Below are 24,191 nucleotides of genomic sequence, written 5' to 3' on the forward strand. Positions count from 1 at the left end.
CCGCTGCCACAGCAACTGCTGCTGTTGCTGCTGCTGCTGCTGCGTCTGGTGCTGCTTTTGCCATTTGCATTCGCCTTTGGTTCTGTGTTCTCCCACAGGCGCTCATTGCGCCGTTAGCCAGGCATGCGAACGTACACGGCGCGCAACGTTTCTCTGCTGCTGCTGCTGCTTCTGCCGCTGCTGTTCCGTTATTCGTCCTTTTTGCGTTTGACAGTGTGTGTGCACGTGTGCGTGTGCGTGTGTCTGTTAGTTGGCGCGCGCGTTATTTTGATACACAGCATCAACATTTGAATTTTTATTCAATTAAAGTGCAAAAATCAACGCCATTTTTGCTGTTAATTCACAGCCCTCTTGCTCTCGGTGTATGTGCGTGTGCATGCCGTCTCTTTGTGTGTGTGAGTGTTTGTAAAAATATGCGCGGCACAATAAGAAAAATACATATTCAAATTTCATTTGAAATTACTGCACGCATTTAAATAATTGTGTAAAAAAGTGAAAAAATTCAAATACTAAAGAAAGAAAAATCAAGAGTGAGAAAGAGCGAAAGACTTAGAGGGCGTGCGAGTGAGAGTGAGGTGGCATTGGTATAGCCCCCAGCAGCCAGGAGCCAGGAGACAGGAGACAGGAGCCAACAGGCAGCAGCTAGCGTAGCCACGTTTAATAGGATTACACGCTGCCTGACAGTTTTGCCGGATTAATACAACTCAACTCAAAGAGGAAGCACATAGCCTTAGGTAAGCTCCAGAACCACATTCACATTCAGGCTATCACCACCTGTCCGATGGCAGCGATCCTGTGCGCTGAGTGGAGTGTCCTTTTAGCAGCTGATTTGAATGCCAATCGCAATTGTTAACTATAAGCGAGCATATTAATAAACTAAACCTGCCAAAAGGGGCGCCCACTCGGCAGTAAACTCCATAAATAACGTATTTTTATGAAACCCAAATCCATTTGCGTTATTGCGTCTACGTGCACGAATGTTAATTGAAGCCAGTCTCACCTTTCCGGTGTCAGCAGGAATATGTATATCGGCAGATAGATAGATATTCATATTTATATTTATATTTATATGTATACAAGTGTGTATATCTGTATATAATCTGTATGCACAGATTAGATAAGTTGTCGATTGCTGTTCGTGTCGCTTAGAGCTCATGAAATTATTAGCGCATTGTGCTAAGTGTTATGCGAGCGAAATGAAAAAAAAAAAATTAATATTCATCATTATGGGGGGCGTGTGGAGTGGAGGTGGGAGCAAATTTGATATGTGCTTGAAGCATGAAAGCAAATTACGCACAAAATAATTGACATTAGCATATTTTGTGCTCCTGACGCCTGTGCAGCAGCAACGGCAGCAACAGCAGCAGCGGCAGCACCTGCTGCCAGTCTGTCTGTCCGTCTGGCAGTCAGGCGAGCGTCTCAGGCCTTTTCGAACGCCACACACATGGCGTATACGTGATATCGTGCTTAAGCGTCATGTTATAAAGCACTTAACTGCCCTTTTTCGGCCAGCCAGTTTTGTCAGCCATATTTGTCAGATGTACTGTATGGACTATATACGCTCGTTTAATTATTATTTGCTGATCGGTTTATTTACTTTTCCTTGATTTCATGTATGTATCTCTCTCTCTCTCCTCTCTCACTCTCTCTCTTTGTATGTTTTATTAAAGCAGCAATTGAATATAAATCAGCTGCTGCTGCTAATCTTTCACTTTCGTTGCTGCTGCTGCTTCTTCTTCTTCGTCTTCTTCTTCTTTCATAAGCTGCTGGCATGCGTGTAAACGATTCCATTGGGGCATAAACACCACAAGCTCGCTGTGCAACTTAATCATTACAAATGAGGCTCACACACACTTAACACACACACACAGACACACACAGAGAGAGACCACATCACCCATTTATAGCTCGTTAGCAATTCCAAGTCGAGTCAAACGATTTAGCTAAAGCATCAACAACACAGCGGGCCACAGCAGAGACCAGCCAGATGATGTGTAATCTGATGCCAAGTGAGTCCTTGTTTCGTCCTGGCTGCTGGCTGCTGGCTGCAGCCCAAGCGTTAATTGCTACGTTTTGCGGCTGGGCTGATTGGGCGTGTTATGAACCGTGCCTCGATGGGCCTCAACAATTTGTTTGTCTAAAGCTGCTCGACAAGTATTTAATGGCTCTAAGGCACTTGGCCTTAAAAACTTGGTCAAGTGCGTGCTGCTGCTGCTGCTGCTGCTGCTGTTGTAGCCGTTGCTGCATTCTATCAAAGTCAAGTCTCTATCTCTATCTCACTCTCGCTCTCTCTCTCTCTCTCTCTCTCTCTCTCTCTCTCTCTCTGCTGTTATCTGCACGAAACTGTTTGCTGCTGAAGTTGATAAATGGATTTACTTTGATTTTATAGCTAAAAATTGATCTGCGCTGCTTTGTCTAAAATCCTGCCCAGCGCAAACCTAGCCAGCCCATTTTTGAATGTCACACACACACACATACACATACGAACACGTACACTCACACCCTATTTGACTTCTACTTTTTTATACAAGTTTCTCAGATTTTGATGCGGTCAAAGACTTTGCCACTGACTCATCAGAACTGCAGCCAGCTCTCTGATTGGAATGGGAGTGGAGTCTTCTGCTCCTCTTTTTTTTTCCTTTTGGCAAACCAAAAATTGCACTTAAAATTGAATGCTGCGAAAGAGCTGAAGCGTGCAGCTACACAGATAATCTATGACATAAAATCACGCGACAGTTAAATGCCAGACAAAGGCAAGAAAAAACAAGTAAGAAAGCTCTAGTCGAGACTGCTCGACTACGAGATCCCCTGAACCCTTGGAGCAATAGATATTTCAATAATTTTTCGCGTCTTTCAGCTTACATAAGAAACACGACACGAACTGCGAACTGCGACACACATACACACACACATGAATACACACACAAACGCATACACACACACACATACACACACACACACACACACACACACACATACACAAACAATTACATACATATACACACACAAGCATAAACACGCATGGGCGGCAGTGTGCGCTTACTATGAGAACTTAATTGCTTAATAACTTTTTTTGTGGACGTACGATCTTCATGAAACTTTCAGATTATGATTATATCATGAATATGCATGTAATTGCCAAAGCACAAGTCTCTAGTATTTGAAATACGCTTTTTACAAAAGTGAAGGTGAGGGGGTGAATTTAAGGGTGGCGGGTAAATTTTAACAAAAACCGAAATTGTATAAATTGCATATAAGCATACATTAAAAATTTGGAGACTCTAGCAATAAAGGTGTAGAAGATATAATTTTATAACTGGTTTTCGATAAGGTTTTTTATCGATAAAAAAAGATCGGGATGAGTTATCGATTTTTAATGATAAACTTGATATGCGCGCTGTAATTACGGACATTTTAAAAAAAATTTGAAGTCTCTAGCTCTTATATCTTCTGAAATCGACGCGTTCATACATACGGACAGACGGACAGACAGACGGACAGGGCCAAATCAACTCAGCTCGTCGCCCTGATCAAGAATATATATACTTTGTGGGGTCTGCCACGCCTCCTTCTGCCTGTTACATACATTTCAACAAAACCATTATACCCTGATTTCCCATTGAAAATGGGTTCAGGGTATAAAAAGGCACACAAAGAAGGACTGGCTGCAGTGCTGCTGCTGCTGCGGCTGCTGCTGCTCCTTTGGCTACTCCTGCTCCTTTGGCTACTGCTGCCCTTCCTCCATTTGCCGCCTGTTTAGTCTCCACGCTCTAGTCAAGTGGAAATTATGTAAAGAAAATTTCGCATTTTGCTTAATTTTTGCGCACGTTTTTTGATTATCTGCCAAAGCAGAAAGAGAGATGAGCAAAAAAAGAAAATAAAAACACACATTTTATACAATTTGCATTTTAGCTCAATTTGTACAAAAAAATGTTGCTGTGACTCACATTTGCAGCTGGTCGAGTTTTCTTTTCTTTATTATTTTTTTGCTTCAGCTTCAGCTTCAGTTTCTGCTTCTTCTTCTGCTTTTGCTTATGTTTGTCTGGAATGCGCTGTCAGCTTGTATTTATCATTTGCGCCTCATTAGTTTGTTGTCTATGCTGCTTGCGGCTAGATTAAAGCACATTATTTATAGACACATTCGTGGACAACTGGATAAAGTCGCTCGCTCTGCACCAGCGGGGGTCATGAACTGTACTCCAATCATTTTGTTCCCTTTTATTTGTTGAGCTGAGCTAAGGTTCTATTTGGATATGACATATGTTTAGCATGTGCAGTCAAGGCATAAATATTCATTTGAAAATGCATAAATTTGACATAATTGAGAAAGTCGAGTAAATTGAGTAGAGTTCTTGCTGCAGTTAATAAAAATAAAATAAATATAATTTATATTACTTTTCTATAGCTTTTTGTATAATTTGTAATAATTTAATTTATTTATTACTTTATTTATTTATTGTTACCAAGAATTAATTATAAATAACAATTTTTGTTAAGCCAGAGCGACAAAGGCGACTTCAGGCATTATTTACATGATATACATTATTTACTTTATATACATTGTTTACATACTATATTACATTATATATACATTATAGGTCTATTTTGAGCTTGTTGATTATTTTTATAAAATTTTCTATATTTGTTTTATTGGGTTTTAAGATAAGGATATTCAGTGGGGGAGAATTAAAGGAGTTTATATTCATAGCAATACATTCATAAAATATTTGAGCTTAAATTTATTTATATAGATTATCTCACTCTCACTTTTGTTTATTTTTAAAACAGCTCGAAAAAAAAGAAAACAATTTGCTAAACCATTAAAAAGCCCATTTCTCTAAATACTTTAAATTTCAATGAAACGCTTTAAAAGCTTTTGTAAACTTTGCATACAATGAAACGTTATTAGCATTTGCTTGCTTTCCTGTTAACTTGAAATGCAATTATTCCTGCCCAGAAAAGTATGCTACGAAATTTTCTCAGAAATAGCCGCGCATATTTTGCAATGCTCAGTGCCAAAAAGAGGGAGTAGGGTATTCAGCTTTTTGATAACTAAATGTAACAGTTAGAAGAGGGCGCCTATAGTCTCTATAGGGTATAAATACATATGTATACATACACTGCGCGTCATCAGGTTAGCGCCCCCCCTTACACTCATTTTCTTTTACGTTTTTCTCTTTGCCTATTGCACGCAACTTCTTGGTTTTTTTTTTTATTTCATTATCATCATATGAGATGTCTCTCATACCAAAAAAAAGCGCGAGTGAAAACCCGTTATGTTTTATTTTCCATTCTTTTCTATTTTCGCAAAAAATGTGTGCACTTATTTTGCGTCATCAGATTAGCGCCCCCAAATGCAATTGTAATTATCTTGCTTATTTTGGCAATTACACTCACCAAATTTTTTGTGGAGCTCAAAGCATTCAATATATTTATAGTATGGGTAAAGAAACAGTTTTATCTTTGGTTGAAAATCAAAGATTGAGGCATACTTTGAATCTAGACTATGCAACCATAAAATTGCTGAAAAAACCGGAAAAAAACAGAAAACTAAGTGGCAATTTTCTTACAAATAGGGAAAACTATGGAAAAAACTATATAAGCGGCAATAATCAAGCGATTTCAGAAGGAAATAGAAGAGCATTAGTTCGGGAAGCTTCGAATTCCCATGAATCGACCACCAAGATTAGGGATAAAATCGGTGTTAAGACGAGCTTATCAACGGTCCAAAGAGCAATAAGGAAAGTTAATTACCTAAAGAAACAGAATGTAAAAAAAAGACACCAGTCGATATGCTGAGAAAAGAAATACGCATTAATTTTGGCCGGGCGAACATGACGTGGTTTATCCAATGGCAGCATGTTGGCTTTTCTGATGAGAAAAATTGAATTTGGAAGGAACTGATGGCTAAATTTATTATATCCATGACCTGCGCTTAGAAGAACATAATTTGGAATGGTTTCCAAGCCGTTGCGGCGGGGGGGTGGTGTGGCATTGATGTAGGGTGCAATATCTTACTACAGCGCTTGTAAGCTTCAATTTTTGACATCGCGCATGAACGCATAGGACTATAACACCATGTTTAAAACTGCTGTTCCGCATTTCTATAACCTGTCTGAAAACCGGCATTAGATTTCCCAGCATGATAATGCTCCAAATCCAAATCCAAATCCCTGAAGTCCTGGATTCAGGGCCAAAAAATTGATCTCATGGAGTGGCCACCTTACTCACTCGACCTTAATATCATTGGAAACGTCTGGGGATGGATGGTCAGGAAGTATATGAGTCCGGAAAGCATTATAGTGCAAAGACAGAGTTAATCGAAGGTACTGAACACGCTTGGCCAACCATATCCTTGAACAATATTGAACAACTTTATAATTCCACTCCTAATCGAATTTTTGAAGTAATTTCAAACAAAAAACGGCACTACGCACTACTAATATTACTTAAAAATAATAATAGCTTAAAATACGGTGTTATTTTTGGTCATTAGCTTAAATAAATTGAATTTAGCGCAGGGGGCGCTAATCTGATGACCAAATTTTTGTTACATGTTTTTTTGTACATTTTACAAAAAAAATTATTTAAAAATAATCCTTAATGTTACAGTGCCATTCTTTTTGTATTTTAAAAAGAAATAAACGGAGTATAAAGTAAAAAAATTTCAAAGATGGAGCTCTGATGGTTTAGATTTTATTTAGCTTTGAGGTTGAGTGTAAAGGGGGGCGCTAACCTGATGACGCGCAGTGTATATATTGCTGATCAGCATGTTGAGTTGATTTAATCAAGCCACGTCAGTCTAAGCCTAAGCTTCATATATATATATTGTATATTTATGTATGTATTGCGTATTATATTATATATATACAATTGAAAAAGTTGCACCAAAGCTCAGCTTGTTGTCCAGAATAAATAAAAAGTTTTCATTCATAGACTACAAAGAAATTCAAGAATTTATTTTTACACGCATACATATGTGTGTATATAAGTGTGTGTGTGTGTGCTTGTGTTTATTGTTTGTATTATATTAATTTTGCAACATAAATACCCTCTGCTTAATTGGATTATCTGCACGCCATAGCTGTGGACAGCCGCAAAGTTCAGTTGGATAAAATTTCAATTCATTTTTCATTTTTTATTCATTCATTTTTCATTTATTTTTCGATGCCGACATAAAGTTGGCCATTCTTCGGTTGGGGCTCGGTACTTGCTGCCATGCTGGAATTCTCGTATCTTACGCTAAGCATCCTTCGTCCTTTCTCCTTCACTCACACACTCGACTCAGCTCCGACCGCATCTGCGGCCAGAGAGCGCTTGTGATAGATAAAAAAAAATTAGCCTCATTTAACTTACGATTTAGCTCTGGTTTTTATGTCCGGGATAAGTGTTTGCGTTTAGCATCCTTTCGTCGAGCTCTTCCTGCTGCACACTCACAGCCTCCTCTCATTGTTCCTCCTCGCACTGCACTGTTCCCCCTCTCACTGTTGCCCCCTCTCACAGCGCTCGCTGTGTGCTGCACTCTGCACTCTGGTGTCGCCTCTGGTGTTGCGCCTTCCTTCTCTCGCTCGTTAGCCTCGAGCAGCTGCTCATTGGATAGCATTTCGGTGATTACAAGTGTGGCATCATTCGACTCTAGTCGTAGTGTGCAACTCACTCGAGTAGCGCTAAATCGTTTAGTAGCCTCGGCTGCTCGCTTTAGAGCTGTCATTTTTCTGGAACAGTCTCGAGCTCAGGACACTCATTCGCAGCAGGATTCGCAGTGTGAAGATTGCTCTTCAGTGTGAGTGTTAAAACACATACATATATACCTATACACACATACATCTCTACAACTCTAGCAGCCTTCGACTGCAAAATTCAGCGCTGCTCAAACTCGCACACTCGCCGCCTCAAGGCTCTTCTCCTTTCGGGCTATAATTGAAACGCCTTAAATGCCAAGTCCCTCAACTGTTTATAACTATCTGATCGTCTAATAAAAATATGCTAAAGCCTTTGGCTGGCGCAGCTGCACTTGAAATCAACCAAACCAAAACCAAAACCAAAATCAAAGTCTCAATCTCAGCCGCAGTCGCAGTCGCTGCAGAGAACTATAAAGCGAGCAAAATAAAATGCTGACATAAAAGTAAGCTGAGTGAGTGTTCTATGCTGATTTTATGGCCACAGGAAGTCATCAAAAAGGCGCCCGGGCGACTTGCAGCTTACGACTTGCGACTTGCCACCGGGAGCTCTTGATGCTGCTCCCTGGATCTGCCTCTGCGCTCTGCAATTTTCGTGTTGCATACCTTGCGGCGCTGCGACTTGAGCTCCATTTTAATTGCTTAATTACCGTAACCACCCACGCCCCCGTCCCCGCCCCCATAGGCCACAAACGGTAGTTTTATGGCCTGGCTAGTATTTGATTGCCACACTTCAACCACAATTGTCCCGCCAAGTGCTTTAATGTGTTGGCCTTTGCCGTTGCAGCTCCGCTCTTACCTGACGCTGTTTTCTATTTCCCGGGACCGTGCACCATGTGCTTAGCGTAGCACGGCCGTGGATGAGCCGCAATGTGGACTTATATGATGGCAGCCGCCCGCGGAGATCGGGTCAACACAATGATGTCCAGCAGACGCCGCCCCGAGACCGAATCGCCCAAATACGGCTACAAGTGAGTGCGAATGGCTACATCAAGTTTATTTGATTGTGGCACGCCCCCTTTTTATTATTTGTTTTGTTTTGCTTTTCTTTTTTTTGCGGTTACAGCCTCTCCCGTCCTATGTATCGCACGACACGTTTTGTCAGCCCCGTCGCCTCGGCGCCCGCCCAGCTGGGCCCCTCCAGCTGCAATCCGGCGCACGAGGAGCTGGAGGTAAGCGGCGGCCTCTACGCCCCATTTCAGCCGACGCTGGCGGCAGTCGGCGGGGAGGGCGGCGTGTGTCTGCCGCGCAAGCATTTGATTGCCAACCAAACGGCAATGCCGTTGCCCATGGGTCCAACCGACGGCGCTGAGCCGGATGAACAGCAGTTACACTATCCGCGCAGCAGCTGCAGCAACAACAGCAGCTGGCAGCGCAGAAACTATGATGATGATGATGATGATGACGACGATGATGACGACGAAGACGATGATGATGCTGATGAGGAGGAGGCGAAGATGAAGCACCAACACCAGCACCAGCACCAGCACCAACATCAACACCAACACCAACACCAATACAAACACCAACACCAGCATAAGGTGAGCAGGCAAAGGGAGCTGCCGTTCGATGAGGTCGGCTTTGCCAAGGATAACAGAGAAGAGGCAATTGACCTGGCCGAGCAGAAGTCAACCCAGCCACGTGCCAGCGACGCCAACTATCTGGAGAATGGCAGGAAACTGATACAAGTGAGTACAAGTGCGGCGCGGCGCGGCATCGATTCAATCGAAACGAGTCTTAACATCACATAAATCACACGGCGTATGCGTAATTTAATATGCCACATATACAAGAGGCGTTGGTTAATGAAGTGCGAGATAAATAGCCAGAGATACGAGAGATAAGCACTGCGATGCTCTAGCGCAGACACACACACACACACACACAAGCATTTGTTGCATGAATTTCATTTTCATTTTCATTTTCATTTTGGCCCGGTCATAACTCTGAGGACGCTCGGCCAATTCAATTATGTGGGCCGTAATTAAGTAATTGCGCTAATTGATTGACGCCATCGAGAGCGACAACCACAAAACAACAACAACAACAACAACAAACAGGAACAGCAATATGAATAACAATAAAACAATGGCACGAGCCAAGCTGCGGGCAGCGCTGTAAGAGCGAGCGGGACAGAGATAGAGAGAGTGGAGGAGTGACAGTAACTTCTTTCTGCCTTTCAGAGAGTGGGCGGGAGTGGGAGTGCAACACTATGCTACATTTTATGACTGAGCAGAGAGAGAGAGAGAGAGGGGCATAGGTAAAGGAACAGTGCCAATATCACTTGCTACACCCGCATCATTTAATTTGTGTGTCTGTGTGTGTGTGAGAGAGAGAGAGAGTGAGAGACAGCGGCCGAGTCCCAAGTTCTTTCTTTTTTGCGCTATTTTATTAATTTTTTTTTTTTTTTTTCGTGTGCGTCCGTAACCCATGTCTGCCATGCAAATGAACTGCAGACCTTCATAAAGTTGACCTTGCCGTAAATCGCGTTTTAATTACTTCCTCTATTGTCACGTAGCCGACGCGTCGGCCGACCACGCTCCAAGCTCGAAGCTCGAAGCCATCATGCTTTCATACTCCATGCTGGGAGCTCGCTGGCAGCTGACTGCCATTTATGTATGGCCACAGAAATTTTTATTAGCACGTGTCAAATTACATAAATAAAAATGATGAAACGCACAGAGAGTGCGACACTAAGTCGACAATTTCATACGCTGGCAAAGAAGCCAAGATTGGTTAAGCAATATATTAGGGGAATATTAGATAATAATATAGTATAATAGTTATATAAATAAAAATAAATATAAATAAAAAGAGTTTGACGCTCGACAAATTTTTGGATCATTAAAAAAATACTAAAAATTAAAAAAAAATGTGTAATAAAAATATAATTTTTCATATAAATTAAAATATTAAAAATATTTATTTCAATTTCAATTTGACCCCTAAAGTAAAAAACTTTCTCAACATAAATACTATAATAAATAATTTTGTAACATTTTCCAACACTTACTGCCATTCAAGTCAAACATTAAGGTCCACAAAGAACGCCCTAAATCCCATGTCTTATTCGAGGCAACTCCAATTTGAAAAAGCTTGGATAATTACATTATTTAGACCTTGTCCCAGTAAAGAAGATAACAAAAAAAAAAAAAAAAAAATTAATGTACAGAAATAAAGGTCTGTTTAGAACTTAATTTGACCCTCAAGCTATAAATACTTAAGTGAGTAAAAAGGCTCCGAGGCTCAGCGCCGACTGACCACAGCCATATCAGCTGGTCACGTCGAGCTGCGGGCAAGGGAGGGGAATCGGAATCTTGGCCGACGACCAATTTGATAGATAAGAGCATTGAGACACACATACACACACACACACACGTCGCTTAAAGTGAAAGGCAGCCACAAAGACTGAAACTGAAAATGAAACTGAAACAGACAGAGAATCGGCAAAAGCAACAGAAACACCAAACAGTTTCAATGCCATTTCATAAATGACGGCAGAGGTAACGGAGCGGGACGCGAAACAACGAGAACGCAGTGAAATAAATACAAATGGTAGTAGAGCAGCCCAAACCAAAAACAAAGAGCTAGTGGAAGCCAACCCAAGCCATCCCAATCGGCCAGCTGGGCGGGCATCAGGAACCACACAATACAATCAAGCAACCCGCCCGCATTCAAACATTGGCTTGGTTGTTGTAATGCTTTTGAGGTGTGTTGTCAATTTGGCCAACACAAAAACCGCAAAACGGAGGCCACACACACACACACACACACAAATACACATAAATAGCTATATATATATATATGTACATAGAGATATTTTCAGCTCGAGTGCTTTATACATAACTCAAAAGTTGGAAAGAGTTTGTTCTTTGTTTTTTTTTTTTGGCGTGTTGCTGAAGTTCGATGAACAGAGAACACCAAGTCCTGGGGCCATTAAACCGATTAATGAGCTCTATTTGCCTGCCATACCTTCCAATACTACTTTCAGCATTGCTCAACAACATTTCTCTTTCATTTTTTTTTTTGTTTTTTTTTACTGCCTTCGATTGGTTGCCGTTTTGTGACTCTGTTTTGCTTATTGTTTTCTGTGCAATTTGAGCTGGCAGGACACTCGAGCAAACAAAACGCTGAATGTCCTGTCCCGTCCCCCTCTCCCCTCCCCGCGCTGTTAGCCAGCAGCAGCAGCAGCAGCAGGACGCTTAGTCAATTTTGTACAAATTTTCAGTTGCGCAAAAAACGCGTTCGCCAACGGCAGCAAAACAAAAGACAAAAAATTTTCCAAATTGATAAAGAATATATATATGTATATATATATAAATAAAATAAAAGGAGTTGCTGGCACTAAATCAAAAATTGACTAATTCGCTGTGTAAACAAATACCAACAAGACGCAAAAGATTAGTCAAGCCAGCAAAAAAAAAAGGGACGCCGGGCAGCTGGATTTTGTGTTGATGAGGGTCCTTTTTGGACCAGCAGCAAAAGCCTTGTTAGTCAACATGTGCGTGTGTGTGTGTGTGTGTGACTGTCATTTCAGTTGCTGTTGTTGCTGCTGCTGTCATCGATAAGCGCTGTTGTTTATGGTCATCGTCATCCAATTTGCGACACATTTGCATAATTTCCCACGTCGCTCGCTGATGCATTAAGCCCAAACACACGGAAAAAATCTCTTTTGGAAAAACAAATAATAGAACAAATATTGCAGATAACTATATCGCAATAACAAGTAAATAATCATTTCTGGCATATGTATCAAAGTTCAAGTACGCACAAAAAAAAAAATATATATATATATATAGAAATAGAAATGGAGGTATAAAGAGGTTATCAGCTTGACAATTGAATGTTGTTTATGATAGTGGCTCGTGTCCCCCGTTATTACACGGAGCCAGCATATGGAAAACGGAATAACGAATGTGTCGAGTCATAAATTTGCAATTTTGTAATGTATTTCGTATTATTCGCAGTGCGTCGAGCTGTAAATCATATTACGATTCAGCTCAGAAGCCAAAAAGTTAAAGAAGGTCCTTTTGATACGGCGAGACCTTATTATTGAGACCTTATTAATGAGACCCGTCGCTTAAATTCAATTTGCACGCTTTAATATTTAAGCAGAGCTGGTTTTAAGGCCTTAAAGCATTAATTTACAGCGCTGATAAATTTGTCAAAAATTACGCATTAAATTGTTTAATATATATATATCATAGCAAATTTCCATAAAAGAAATAATTAGAAAAGAATATTCAACTACATTTCTCTAACTGTATAATTCCAGTAGGATGTACTCATATATTCTCGATTAAACAAAAAATAGATATTAATTAAAATAAATGGATTTGCATAATCCCATACATTTAATATTTATCCATAATTCCAGTTCAATTAGATTTGATTAGATTAGCAGGTGCCACAGCTTTGCAAATTATTTGACAATATAATCACTCAAAATCCCAAACAACTAACGGAAATTACATGCAAATTAAAGATGGCCGATAGAAAACTGGCCATATCTATGAAATGCAAACGTTGCTCAACACTGTTCGTAAGACTCAAGCAGGCCTATTTCCTACAGCAGTAGCACATCTGCAAACATAAATGAAATAGTAAATATTTTGTGTTTCGCACTTGACATTCAATCTTTTACTTTTCGGGGCTTGCCCCTGTCAAAAACGGAAATAGGAGACCCACACACACACAGGCACACACACACACACTTACACTTGTAAACACATTTGATTGAGAACAGTTTCAGTTACATGCCCAGCCGGTTAGCAGCAAGACAATTTCCATTGAGAGCTTTGGGTTTGTCTGCCTCAATTGGTGCCACGTGCCCAAACCTGACCTTCTCTTGGCTGGCATTTCAATTTCGTGTCCACTGGTCATTTCCAAAGGTCTTGTAGTCTCTGCTTTTTTGTGGGGGATTTTAAAAGTCACTTAAAGCAATTTTATTTGGGCATAAAACTCACGCATGCAATAAACATCAACGGCGGCACTTGATTTGCTTAGCATAATACTGGTGCGTCTAACCGCCTGGCAGTATCGCCCACCTGCCCACCTACCCACCTGGCCACCTCAGCTGTGTCAACACCTAACGGACGCCGGGCAATTATGGAAATTTATTGTGCAGCTCACGACGCAGCGCTGTGAATGCCAATCAGGCCAGAGCCAGCCGCTGGGGTCTCAGCAGCACAGCTCATGGATGATTGCGGCGCCGGCGGGGGGTAATTCAAATTATATTTCGATTCCAATTCCGATTGTAATTTCAAGCACAAGAGCTGCTGCTGCTGCTGCTGCGAATCCGAATCAGTTGAGTTTTTGGCTGTAACCTTGCAAATATAACAAAAATAAGTTGTGTATACAGTAACTGCATAAATAATTTGACATGCAACTAGTGAGTGGATGAGCTCATCAGCATTTAATCAACATGTTTACAACATCAACAATTTACAACTGGTTGGCTGCTTCCTGCCAGCTTAATTTATGCACCAGTTTTCGCTAAATGCATATGTAAACACTGTCCGGCCAAACATATCGAATTAGCGATTAACTATCGATATCTAGCCGCTCCGCTCTCGCTTGATCGCCTTCGTTCAGTTTGCTTGTCCGCCTGCCAACGGCTTTCAGCTTAATTAAATGATGGCCAGACAATTAAAAAACGTTTACAAAAACGCGCGCAGTTCAGCTGAAAGTGTCATCAATCTTGTCAAATTGCCATCAATGGCTATAGTATCCACACCCCACACAAATAGCACCAGCAACAACAACAATAACAAGTCTTTTGTCCTCTGGCTGGGGCTGCGGCTGCGGCTGCCAGGTGGCGCTGGCAATGAAGGACTCAAGTCACTTGAGACTTTTGCGGGTTAATTAATTAAACGCCGACGACATCGCCGACGTCGGCACATGCAAATTAAGAAAATTGCAAAATACAACAGCAGCAGCAGCAAAAAAAAAAAAGACAAAATAAAATAAAGAAAAAACAGCAATTCGAATTGACAACAGCAACAAAAGCAACAACAACAACAACAGCAACAAAAAACCACATTTAGTTATTGTGTATGCCTGCCGTGGCCAGAGCAGCGCGTTCGTGACTTTGACGTCGACTTCGACGTCGGCGTCGCTGCTGACGTCGCGACGTTGCTAGTATTGCCTTCAATGGCAGATGCAAAGCGCGCAACGCATTTTTTTTCCAGTGCTAACGGGCCATTCGACGTCGACGCGCATGCGCAGCTGCGAAAAAGGCTAACGGTATTTAATTAAAACGCTATTCCCAACAGTTGTAGGTTAAAGTTAACGACTCAAATTGAAAGTGCCAAGTGAAAGAGAGAGACAAAAGACGCGTGCGACGTTAACGTCGCTTTTGCATGCGACATTTCAAAGTCAAAGCCATGGTGCAATCTTTGGATATAGCAGCCATAGCCGGACAACAACAACAACAACTGCCACAACAGAACGATGCGGTAAATGTCAGCTTAAAGTAGTACATAAATAAATACCAAATGTTTGCTTGTGTGTGTGTGTGTGTGCGACCTTCACTACAGCTGGGCGCAGCGGGAGGCGTGGCATTGCATTGTCATTAGTATTGCGCCCAAAGGGCTGCTATATAGATAGCGATATATGCGTCACATTGAATCCCAACTTTCATACCAACTGTCACACACATACTCACACACACTCTCCCACGCATAGGGAGTCATGCGTTGCTATATAGCTTAATGGATTAACCGCTGGCAGCGACTGATACGCGTTTATTAGACTGTCAAGCACACGCCCCTAATCTCAGGATGTGCAGAGTAAACGCGAAACAAGCATCACGTGTGTGATGGCACATGAGTGTGTGCGTGTGTGTGTGTGTGTGTGTGTGTGCTAGCCTTAAAGTCTTCACATACCAACATATGTATTCGTATGTGTACAATGTATGTATGTAGTATAAACTTTAGATGCTATGGGAACCCCTAGCATAAGCACCAAGACTAACTTGTCTGTTAACTAAATGTGCTGTTACCCTCTTGACCTCAAAGTGTTCAGTGTCATTAGTATGATGATATGACTGAGTGTGATTGATGAGGAGATACCCTGTAGTCAAGACATATGATAGCAAAAGATAAACAGATCTGAGTGAGAGTGTATTTGTATTAACACTTCTATGTATGTTATCTAAAAGGCTTTATGAAACTTCGAGAATCGTCTGGAAGGCTGCTCTTGTATATTGAAGCAATGACTCGCTCGTTTTAATGGATTTATATTATTTTAGTAATATTATATTTTATACATTAATATTATTCAAATTAAACACCCCTGCTTGGATATATGAGAAATGCAGAGAAGAGCAAGGTTTACTTGGTGTGAATCACCCTTTATTATTAGCCAAAACAAAATACATACAACATATATATTGATTGCTTATTAAGCATTTCGTGACAAAAATCACAAACAGTGTAACACTTAAAAGCTTAACTTGACTGCATGAGAATCGCAAAGAAGAGTCATGGACATTTAGGCCAAGCATTGATTGAACACTTTAGATTATTATCAGTATGTATAAGCATACTTCTCTTAAAGAGTATATATGTATATAAATGTTGGACTCTTATGAAAATCGCATAGAAGGGCAATTTTAATTTACTATTCATTCCCAGAACATGTTGATTGCTTATGCTTACCAAAGCTTCTGCTGCTTGCCAAGTCCTAAGCAGCAGCTAAAGCAATAATTGAATAATCCCCCAGCTATGGCATCGCCTTTATGTGATCCATCACTTAAAGCTTAAGTGAAACATAACGCACTCAATAGGAAGACTTGTACAGCTCAGCTATGTGCATATCTATACAAACTTCAGCGAGAGTACATAGTTTCCCTTGGTGCGAGCTCCAGAGTCGCTCGCCCTGCTGCAGCTGTGCAGACATAACAAAATTGAAGCGTCAAACTTACAAGATGCTGACCAAGTTTTAATGTGGTTACCCCGACCGAGCGCACAAAGGCAATGTAGATGGCCATTAAAATGTTTCAATTAGCTAGCGCCAGTTGTGTGGCACATTTCACATGACTAGCGGGGATGGTGAATGGGGAGGGGGAGAGCAGGACGGCACGAAGCGGGAGCAGGGTCGATAAACTTTTTGTGAAATAAACTTGATGCCATACTCTGACATTTTGTATCTGCAGGAGCCGAGCAAAGGGAGCAAACCGTCAGCGTTGCGACGCACGCTGCAGGCGCTGCGCCAACGTCTGACAAAACGGAATCGCGCCAAACCGCCGGACTGGTTCCTCGAGAAGTTCTCGAATGCCACCAACACGGACAAAATAGGCAAAACCGGTGCCATGGACGATGCGGCGCTATCGAGCGAAATTCGCGGCAGCAGCGCTCTATGCAATCGCCTCTCCGTGGATCCCACGCTGCAGTCCCATTACAGGGTAAGTCATCAAGAACTTGTAACCCATGGCAATCCATTAGCTAATCGAACATATGCATATGTGTATGTATATGTATATGTATGCACTATGACAGTGGCTCGCTGTGGTGTCGCTGGCGGTGCTCTATAATATCATCTTTGTGGTGGGCCGTTCCGTTTTCTGGGAGATCAACAAGAATGCGCCCGCCGTTTGGTACACCCTGGACTATCTGTGCGATTTCATTTACCTGCTGGATACGCTGGTGCACATGCACGAAGGTAAGTTGCCCATCTCAGTCAGTCAGCAGACTGGCGACGGTCGAGGCAGCGGCAGGGGCAGAGAAGTGATGCTGCTGGTAGTGCTGCGACTGCGACTGCGACTGCTTATGCAAATGAGACTTGGTGGCTTTTGCTCTGACTAAGCCGAGGCAGACAATGGTTGCCAGTAAAAACCATTTGTGCTTCCATATACAATACATACATCAGCATGTGTGTATGTGTGTGTGTGTGTGTGTGTTTGTCTGCGAGTTGCCAAATGCAGGAATAAGCCAGCCTTGACATTTCAGACGGCAACAACAAAAGGGATTTCTGTGGAATACACTCGCCGTGAGCATTGTCACTTTGTGAAGCGAGTCGAGATAAAACTGAATAGCAAAGCAAACACGAAATTTGATGGAAAAGAATGCGCTAACTGTAATAGTTCACAACTAGTTCAGTTCACAGCTTACACTTCAAAATAATGAGACTAAGGCTCTCTTGCTTTTCAGTTGAAAATAAGATGATAGACGCAGCTGCAGCGTACATGAAAACTGAGTTGCCTCGGCTACAAATCCCCTGCAACAGTTTGAGTACGGCTTTATCTGAGCTGTAGGTCTTAGCTTAGATCTTTGCTTAGGTCTTAGCTAAGAGTAGCAGATAAATCAGTTGTATTCTAGCTATTAGCATATTGTATTATTGGTTTACAATTTAGCATTTCGTATTTTGCATTTCAAAATACTGATTTTGAGCTATAGAACTTAGTCGTACAGGGATTTATAGCTGAGTAAGATTAAGACTAGGAGTACAGAGCCTGGACTTGAACCGGAACCTGTAGTTGGAGCTGGACCTAACCTGAACCTGGGCCTAGACATCGGCTTGGGTCTGGCCTGCTGTGACCTGAACCTGGATTTTGACTTGGATTTGGATCTAGAACTAGACCTAGACCTGGACTTGGACCTGGTCCTGAACTTTGACTTTAATTTGGACTTAATATTGGGTCTAGACCTAACTTGAACTTTAACTTGGACTTTGAATTTGACTTGGACTTGGACATAAGCTTGAACATAGACTTCGACTCTGACTTGGACATGAACTTAAGCTTAGACATCAACTTCGACTCTCACTTGCCCTAGGACTTGGAATAGAACTTTCTTCTTAGCTCAGGCGAATTTTTGTTTGCTAATATAAAAGCTCTGTTCAGCTCTTCGCCATGTTGATATCACTTAAAAGATATGCCTAATCCTAACTACATATAATAATTGAAAATTATTTAACAGTTTCTCATCTCAAGCTCTTAAGTAGTCTCCGCATCAAGAATTCCATTAGCCCGACTGGAAATCTTGTTCAAGCAAACTGAGCTCGCAGTTTTAGCCCACTGAAGACTTCTCAGTCAGATGCTCAAATCCTGCAAAGGATTTGTGTAAATAAGCAAAGCGGATTATCCAGTGGCTGCTGCAAGGGTATCAAAGTTTTAGTTCAAGTTTTGCATTTCTGTTGCGCTGCCAACTGTGAAATGCCTCGCTGCATGTGGCATAGGGAAAAACAATAACCAAAAGGCATAACCACACGCCCACGCACACGTATACGGACACGGACACGGACACGCACAGGGCCAACCGCACACAGCATGCTGATCCCGGCCGTATTTAATACAACTTTCGTCTCCATCCGCAGGCTTTCTGGACCAGGGTCTCCTAGTGCGCGATGCGTTCCGGCTGCGGCGTCATTATTTCCACACCAAGGGCTGGTACCTGGACGTGCTGTCCATGCTGCCCACAGACCTGGCCTACATCTGGTGGCCGCCGGAGACCTGCTCCAGCCTGTATCTGCCCTGTCCGGTGATTGTGCGGCTGAATCGATTGCTGCGCCTGCCCCGCCTCTGGGAGTGGTTCGATCGCACCGAGACGGCAACGGGCTACCCAAATGCCTTTCGCATCTGCAAGGTGGTGCTGGCCATTCTGGTGCTGATCCATTGGAATGCGTGCATGTACTTTGCCATCAGCTACGAGATTGGCTTCAGCTCCGACTCGTGGGTCTACAATTTGAATGGAACGCGAAACAATACGCTGCAGCGACAATATATCTATAGCTTCTATTGGTCAACGCTGACGCTGACGACGATTGGAGAGACGCCGACGCCCGAGAATGATGTTGAATATTTATTTGTGGTCGCCGACTTTCTCGCCGGCGTCCTCATCTTTGCCACCATTGTGGGTGAGTAGATACGCAAATGCAAATCTATGTACTGTATATGTATACATATACATATACATATATATATTTCTAGTTAAGGTCCTTTGTAGCGAGAGAGTCTGAGGGCAGCTCGCTTCATTTTGGGTTCTCGCCTGTTTGTTTTGGCGCATTGTTTACGCAAATATTTCGTCTGATCGTTTAATTGGTTGCCGAGTGACATCTGTGACATCAATGGGTATTAATTTACAGCCCGCCACGTACGTCAGGGACAACGACCCACACGTCCGTGTCCCTTTCGGAGTCCGTACCCAGCACCGTCTCCGACCCACATTATTCATTATTGTTGCTGCTGCTGCTGCTGCTGCTCTACTTTGTTTTGTTTTTCATTTTAGCATGTGCAGGGTTGATTTGTTGCTGTCAACGCCTTCACATTCGCCACGCTCTTCCTCTTCTTCTTCTTCTCTTCTTTTTTTTTTTTGGCAAACGTGCCTTTTTATCATTTTTGTCGTCCTGCTTATCGCTGCCATTACCGGGCAGCTGCTGCTGCTGCTGCTGCTGCTGCTGCTGCTGCTGCTGCTGCTGTTGCTCTTGTCCTCGTCTGACATCTGGGCAAACAAATTTACTTACCCATGATGAATGCAAAGTTCGTCAAAGTGGCATATTTTACCATCATATGTACATATGGAGAAGATGCTAATGCTGTCTGTCTCTCTGTCTCTCTCGCTCTCTCTCTCTCTGTCTGTCTGTCTATCGGTCTGCGTGGTCCTCTGTGCACCGGAAGTGCCGCCATTAGTCGCCTTTGTGCCACGCGTTCCGTTGCGCTACGCGTGGGCCCCTTGAAGAATTTACGACACACAAGTGGCGCAACGGAAATGGCTGTCGAAATTAAAACGAGTCTCTAACAAAACAGGCAATAAAAGTATGAATGGCATGCATGCTCGACTAGGCAGATACCCGTTCCATTATTTGAATATTTCATAATATTGATTGACAATGTCTCATAATGGCGTCGATATGTGTAAGAGAAATATATGTATGTATGTTGATGAAAATGTAGCAGATGCACGTTTGCTAGACAGGAATGTGCTCGACTAGCAAATACCCTGTGAATATGAAACATTAATAATGCCCATATGCGCAGGAAAATCATAGACTTAAAAGAGTTGGTGGAGGATTGACTATTGTCTAAGCTGTACTAGCTGATAGATAGCTTGATGCGCTCGAGATACCCTGTAGTTATCATATAGATACACTATGTATACCCTAAAGATACTCTGTAAGTACCCTGGAGATACCCTATACAAACCCTTTAAATATCCTGTACATATCCTGAACATACACCGTAGACTCCCTGTAGATACCCTGCAGATACCCTGTAAACATACGAATCATTGCACATAGCTACACCACAAAACATTTTATGAAAACCACATTGCTCCGCAGGTAACATCGGCTCGATGATATCCAACATGAATGTGGCGCGGGTGGAGTTCCAGAATCGCATGGATGGCGTCAAGCAGTACATGGCCTTCCGGCGTGTGGGCCATGAGCTGGAGGCGCGCGTGATTCGCTGGTTCGCGTACACCTGGTCGCAGAGCGGAGCCCTGGACGAGGAGCGGGTGCTGGCGGCGCTGCCGGACAAGCTGAAAGCCGAGATAGCCATACAGGTGCACATGGATACGCTGAAGCAGGTGCGCATCTTCCACGACACGGAGCCGGGCCTGCTGGAGGCGCTGGTGCTGAAGCTGAAGCTGCAGGTCTTCAGTCCCGGCGACTACATCTGCCGCAAGGGCGACGTCGGCAAGGAGATGTACATTGTGAAGCGTGGCAAGCTGTCCGTCGTGGGCGACAATGGCGTCACCGTGCTGGCCACCTTGGGCGCTGGCTCGGTGTTCGGCGAGGTGTCCGTGCTGGAGATAGCGGGCAACCGGACGGGCAATCGACGCACGGCGAACGTACGCTCGCTCGGCTACTCGGATCTCTTCTGTCTGGCCAAGCGGGATCTGTGGGAAACGCTAGCCGACTATCCTGAGGCGCGCTCCACGCTCACCCAGCGCGGCTGCCAGCTGCTGCGCAAGGACGGGCTGCTGGACGAGCAGATCTTTGCGGGTAATCGCCGCTCATATATCTACGTATATGTGGGCACACAGCATTTTCGGCCACTTCCGGCAGCTAGCTAACTTCCGTTATTCCGTTTCTTCCGTTTCTGCTCCACACACAGATTCGCAGCGCGTGCACGACAGCATCGAGGGCGGCATCGAGAAGCTGGAGCTGTCCGTGGAGAACCTGAACATGCGGCTGGCGCGCCTGCTGGCCGAGTACACGGCCAGCCAGGCCAAAATCAAGCAGCGTCTGGCCAAGCTGGAGCTCAAGTGAGTAGGCAGCCATTCTTCACATTTTGTTGTGCAATTCAGTCTAAAGCGTTTCATCATTCACGATAAGCAGCAGCGGCGGCGGTGGCGGATCTGGTGGTCGGGACGGTGCGGAGCCACAGATGCGAACACGCAGCGGTCGTCTCTATTCCCTGCAGACCAAGCGGCGCCCACGTGCCCGCCTTGAGGCAGCTGCCAAATGCGGCGATGCGGCCAAACAGAACACGCTCTAAGGCCGGGCAGAGGGGGCGACCCGAACAGGGCCAGCCGCATGGCGACACTCCAGTGATAAATGCATGACGCTTCGCGCAGCAGGCCAAGGAGCTGGTACATATGGAATATGGAGCATGGACATGCTGCAGATTAAAAAGTTGCTATCGAGTTGGAGTTGGGTTCGAGTTGGCTGAGCGCCAGCTCGTGCGCTTTCAAATCAATTTTTAATTTTAACAATTAGTTTTAGGGCAGCGCCAAGCAGGTGCCCAGCACAGAGAGAGAGAGAGAGAGAGAGAGAGAGGGGAGGGGGAAGGTTTTGTTTTTATGTAGCGCAACTTTATAAATTTGTAAAATGATTCAAACTGAATGTGCCTCAAAGTGTGTAAAAGTAGATTAGTTAAGAGAGCCAGAACACAACAGAAACGTGGGAAAAACAAATTGAAATTACACAACTAACTAAAAGTAATTAATTTTTTTGTAAAGCACACACAGAGAGAAAGAGAGAGAGAGAGAGAGAGGGAAGATCGTTGTACATATGCGAAAGCTGAAATGGCATTTTGAATGCCAACTCGGCAATAGTCCAATTTTACAAGCTAGATTTTATTTTTCTATGAAACGAGAGACGTTTCAAATACGCTTAGGTACAACAATGCATACATCTATATGCAGGTATATATACATATATTTAGAGATATATATAATTATATATGCAAAGAACTACAACAAACAACAACCACCAAGAGACACCAATTTGCTGAAGCAGAAAGCTAGAAATTGAGAGACAACGGAAGTAAAGTAAACAAGAAACGCATTTCCTATTAGCCACACCTGGTTGCACCTTGCAGCGAAACGGATGCTACCTACAATTACTATATATATGTATATGTATATGTATACAAATCGATGTATGTCTGTGTGTGCGTGTCTAGAGTTGGGCAAATAACGAGAAATCATGTTAACATTTTTGGATTCAGCGAATTGTAATTCTTAATTTAAGTAATTCAGTGTTAAGAGAAACAGCTTCCAAAGCCAAAACACACAAAGAAACACACACACACACAGACACACTCACACATGTGGAAAACTGTATTTTTATATAAGCAAGAAAGAGAGAGAGAGAGAGAGGGGGGGGGAGAGAGAGTTATATATGTATATGTAAGCAGAAAACTATGAATAAAATGTAAAGAGAAAACTTTTAAAGCATCCACTCAATAACAGATCTAAGCACTTGGCCAGCATTGTTGGCCAATAAGTGGGAAGAGCTGCCATGCCACGCCTTCGCCTTCGCCTTCGCCTTCGCCAGGCAGACAAAGGAGGCAGCAATTACGTGAAGTACGCTGAGAAATGCAGACGTGTTGGTTTTTTTCGTGCGTTTCACGCTGCGTATGAGTAACGCGCTCAAATAACAAGCAAGGCGGACGGACGCACGGCCGGGCTGTGGGTAGAGGGGGCGTGGCAGGCGGCAGTCAGTCAACAAATCGTGCGCAACTCAAAGTGAAAATGAAAGCCACGCACAGCCAAATGACAACCTCATTCTGCTCCTAAAAAAAGAAAAAGAAAATCAATTTTGATGAAATGAGCCAAAAAACCAGAAATAGACAAAAAATAAGAGTCGAATATAAGAATAAAGGAAACCCTCTACCGAATTGCCAAGTGTCTCAGGCTGTGTCGCTTCCGCTATGACACCGCACCTGTGCCAGCCCCTAGCCACGCCCCCTTGCCAACATCTCGCCGGGATATTCATATGACTTTATTTTCCATGTTGCCATGACTAGAAATGAATGAATCTGCTCTGAGGCACATGACAGACAATAAAATTTCAACGCTTCAATGGAATTATGGATACATAGATGAATGTGTGAGTGACAGAGAAGACGAGAGTGTGAGCGAGAGCGGAAGATTTGCGTTTTTTATATACAAAGTCGACAACAAAAACTCGACTGCTGCAGGCTACGCCTAACATTGTTAATGGGTTGCCTCTACAAGAAATAAAAGGACTTCCTTTTCATAAAGTTCCTTTAAGGCTGATGTATTGAGGTAGCCAAATAAATATTTAAAGTGTCTTTTGGAATATATAGTATTTCAATAAATA

At 42.9% G+C, this 24,191-nt stretch overlaps 1 protein-coding gene and 1 long non-coding RNA gene across 3 annotated transcripts; one reads left to right on the forward strand and one right to left on the reverse strand.

Annotated features, from left to right (window-relative positions):
* Positions 1-14: 14 nt before the first annotated feature.
* On the forward strand, positions 15-24,164 carry CngA (Cyclic nucleotide-gated ion channel subunit A). Of its 2 annotated transcripts, XM_089471134.1 has the most exons (9): positions 15-734; positions 8,467-8,650; positions 8,746-9,367; positions 16,837-17,085; positions 17,180-17,342; positions 18,996-19,535; positions 20,958-21,623; positions 21,736-21,886; positions 21,960-24,162. In XM_089471134.1, the coding sequence occupies exons 2-9, from the start codon at positions 8,550-8,552 to the stop codon at positions 22,117-22,119; spliced, it is 2,652 nt and encodes an 883-aa protein (XP_089327260.1). In that variant the 5' UTR covers positions 15-734; positions 8,467-8,549; the 3' UTR covers positions 22,120-24,162. The 2 variants fall into 2 exon arrangements, with proteins under 2 accessions (XP_089327260.1, XP_017867113.1); XM_018011624.2 differs by lacking the exons at positions 15-734; positions 8,467-8,650; positions 8,746-9,367 and adding an exon at positions 13,240-15,136 and having other exon boundaries at positions 21,960-24,164.
* LOC149268466 (uncharacterized) lies at positions 13,043-14,136 on the reverse strand. The gene is made up of 3 exons (XR_016270463.1): positions 13,646-14,136; positions 13,398-13,582; positions 13,043-13,262 (listed from the first exon to the last, which is right to left on the reverse strand). It is a non-coding gene; the product is annotated as an uncharacterized LOC149268466 (long non-coding RNA).
* Positions 24,165-24,191: the final 27 nt, after the last annotated feature.

Source organism: Drosophila arizonae, chromosome 5 (genome assembly GCF_054131065.1).
Source record: "Drosophila arizonae isolate 15081-1271.41 chromosome 5, UAZ_ARI_1.0, whole genome shotgun sequence".
Lineage (NCBI taxonomy): Eukaryota > Metazoa > Arthropoda > Insecta > Diptera > Drosophilidae > Drosophila > Drosophila arizonae.

Excerpts from the sequence above, each read along its gene's own strand:
- CngA (XM_089471134.1), top strand. The coding sequence starts at position 8,550 with ATGTGGACTTATATGATGGCAGCCGCCCGCGGAGATCGGGTCAACACA. Across the intron at positions 8,651-8,745 it reads TCGCCCAAATACGGCTACAA|CCTCTCCCGTCCTATGTATC; the intron begins GTGAGTGCGAAT and ends TTGCGGTTACAG. Across the intron at positions 19,536-20,957 it reads CATCTTTGCCACCATTGTGG|GTAACATCGGCTCGATGATA; the intron begins GTGAGTAGATAC and ends ATTGCTCCGCAG.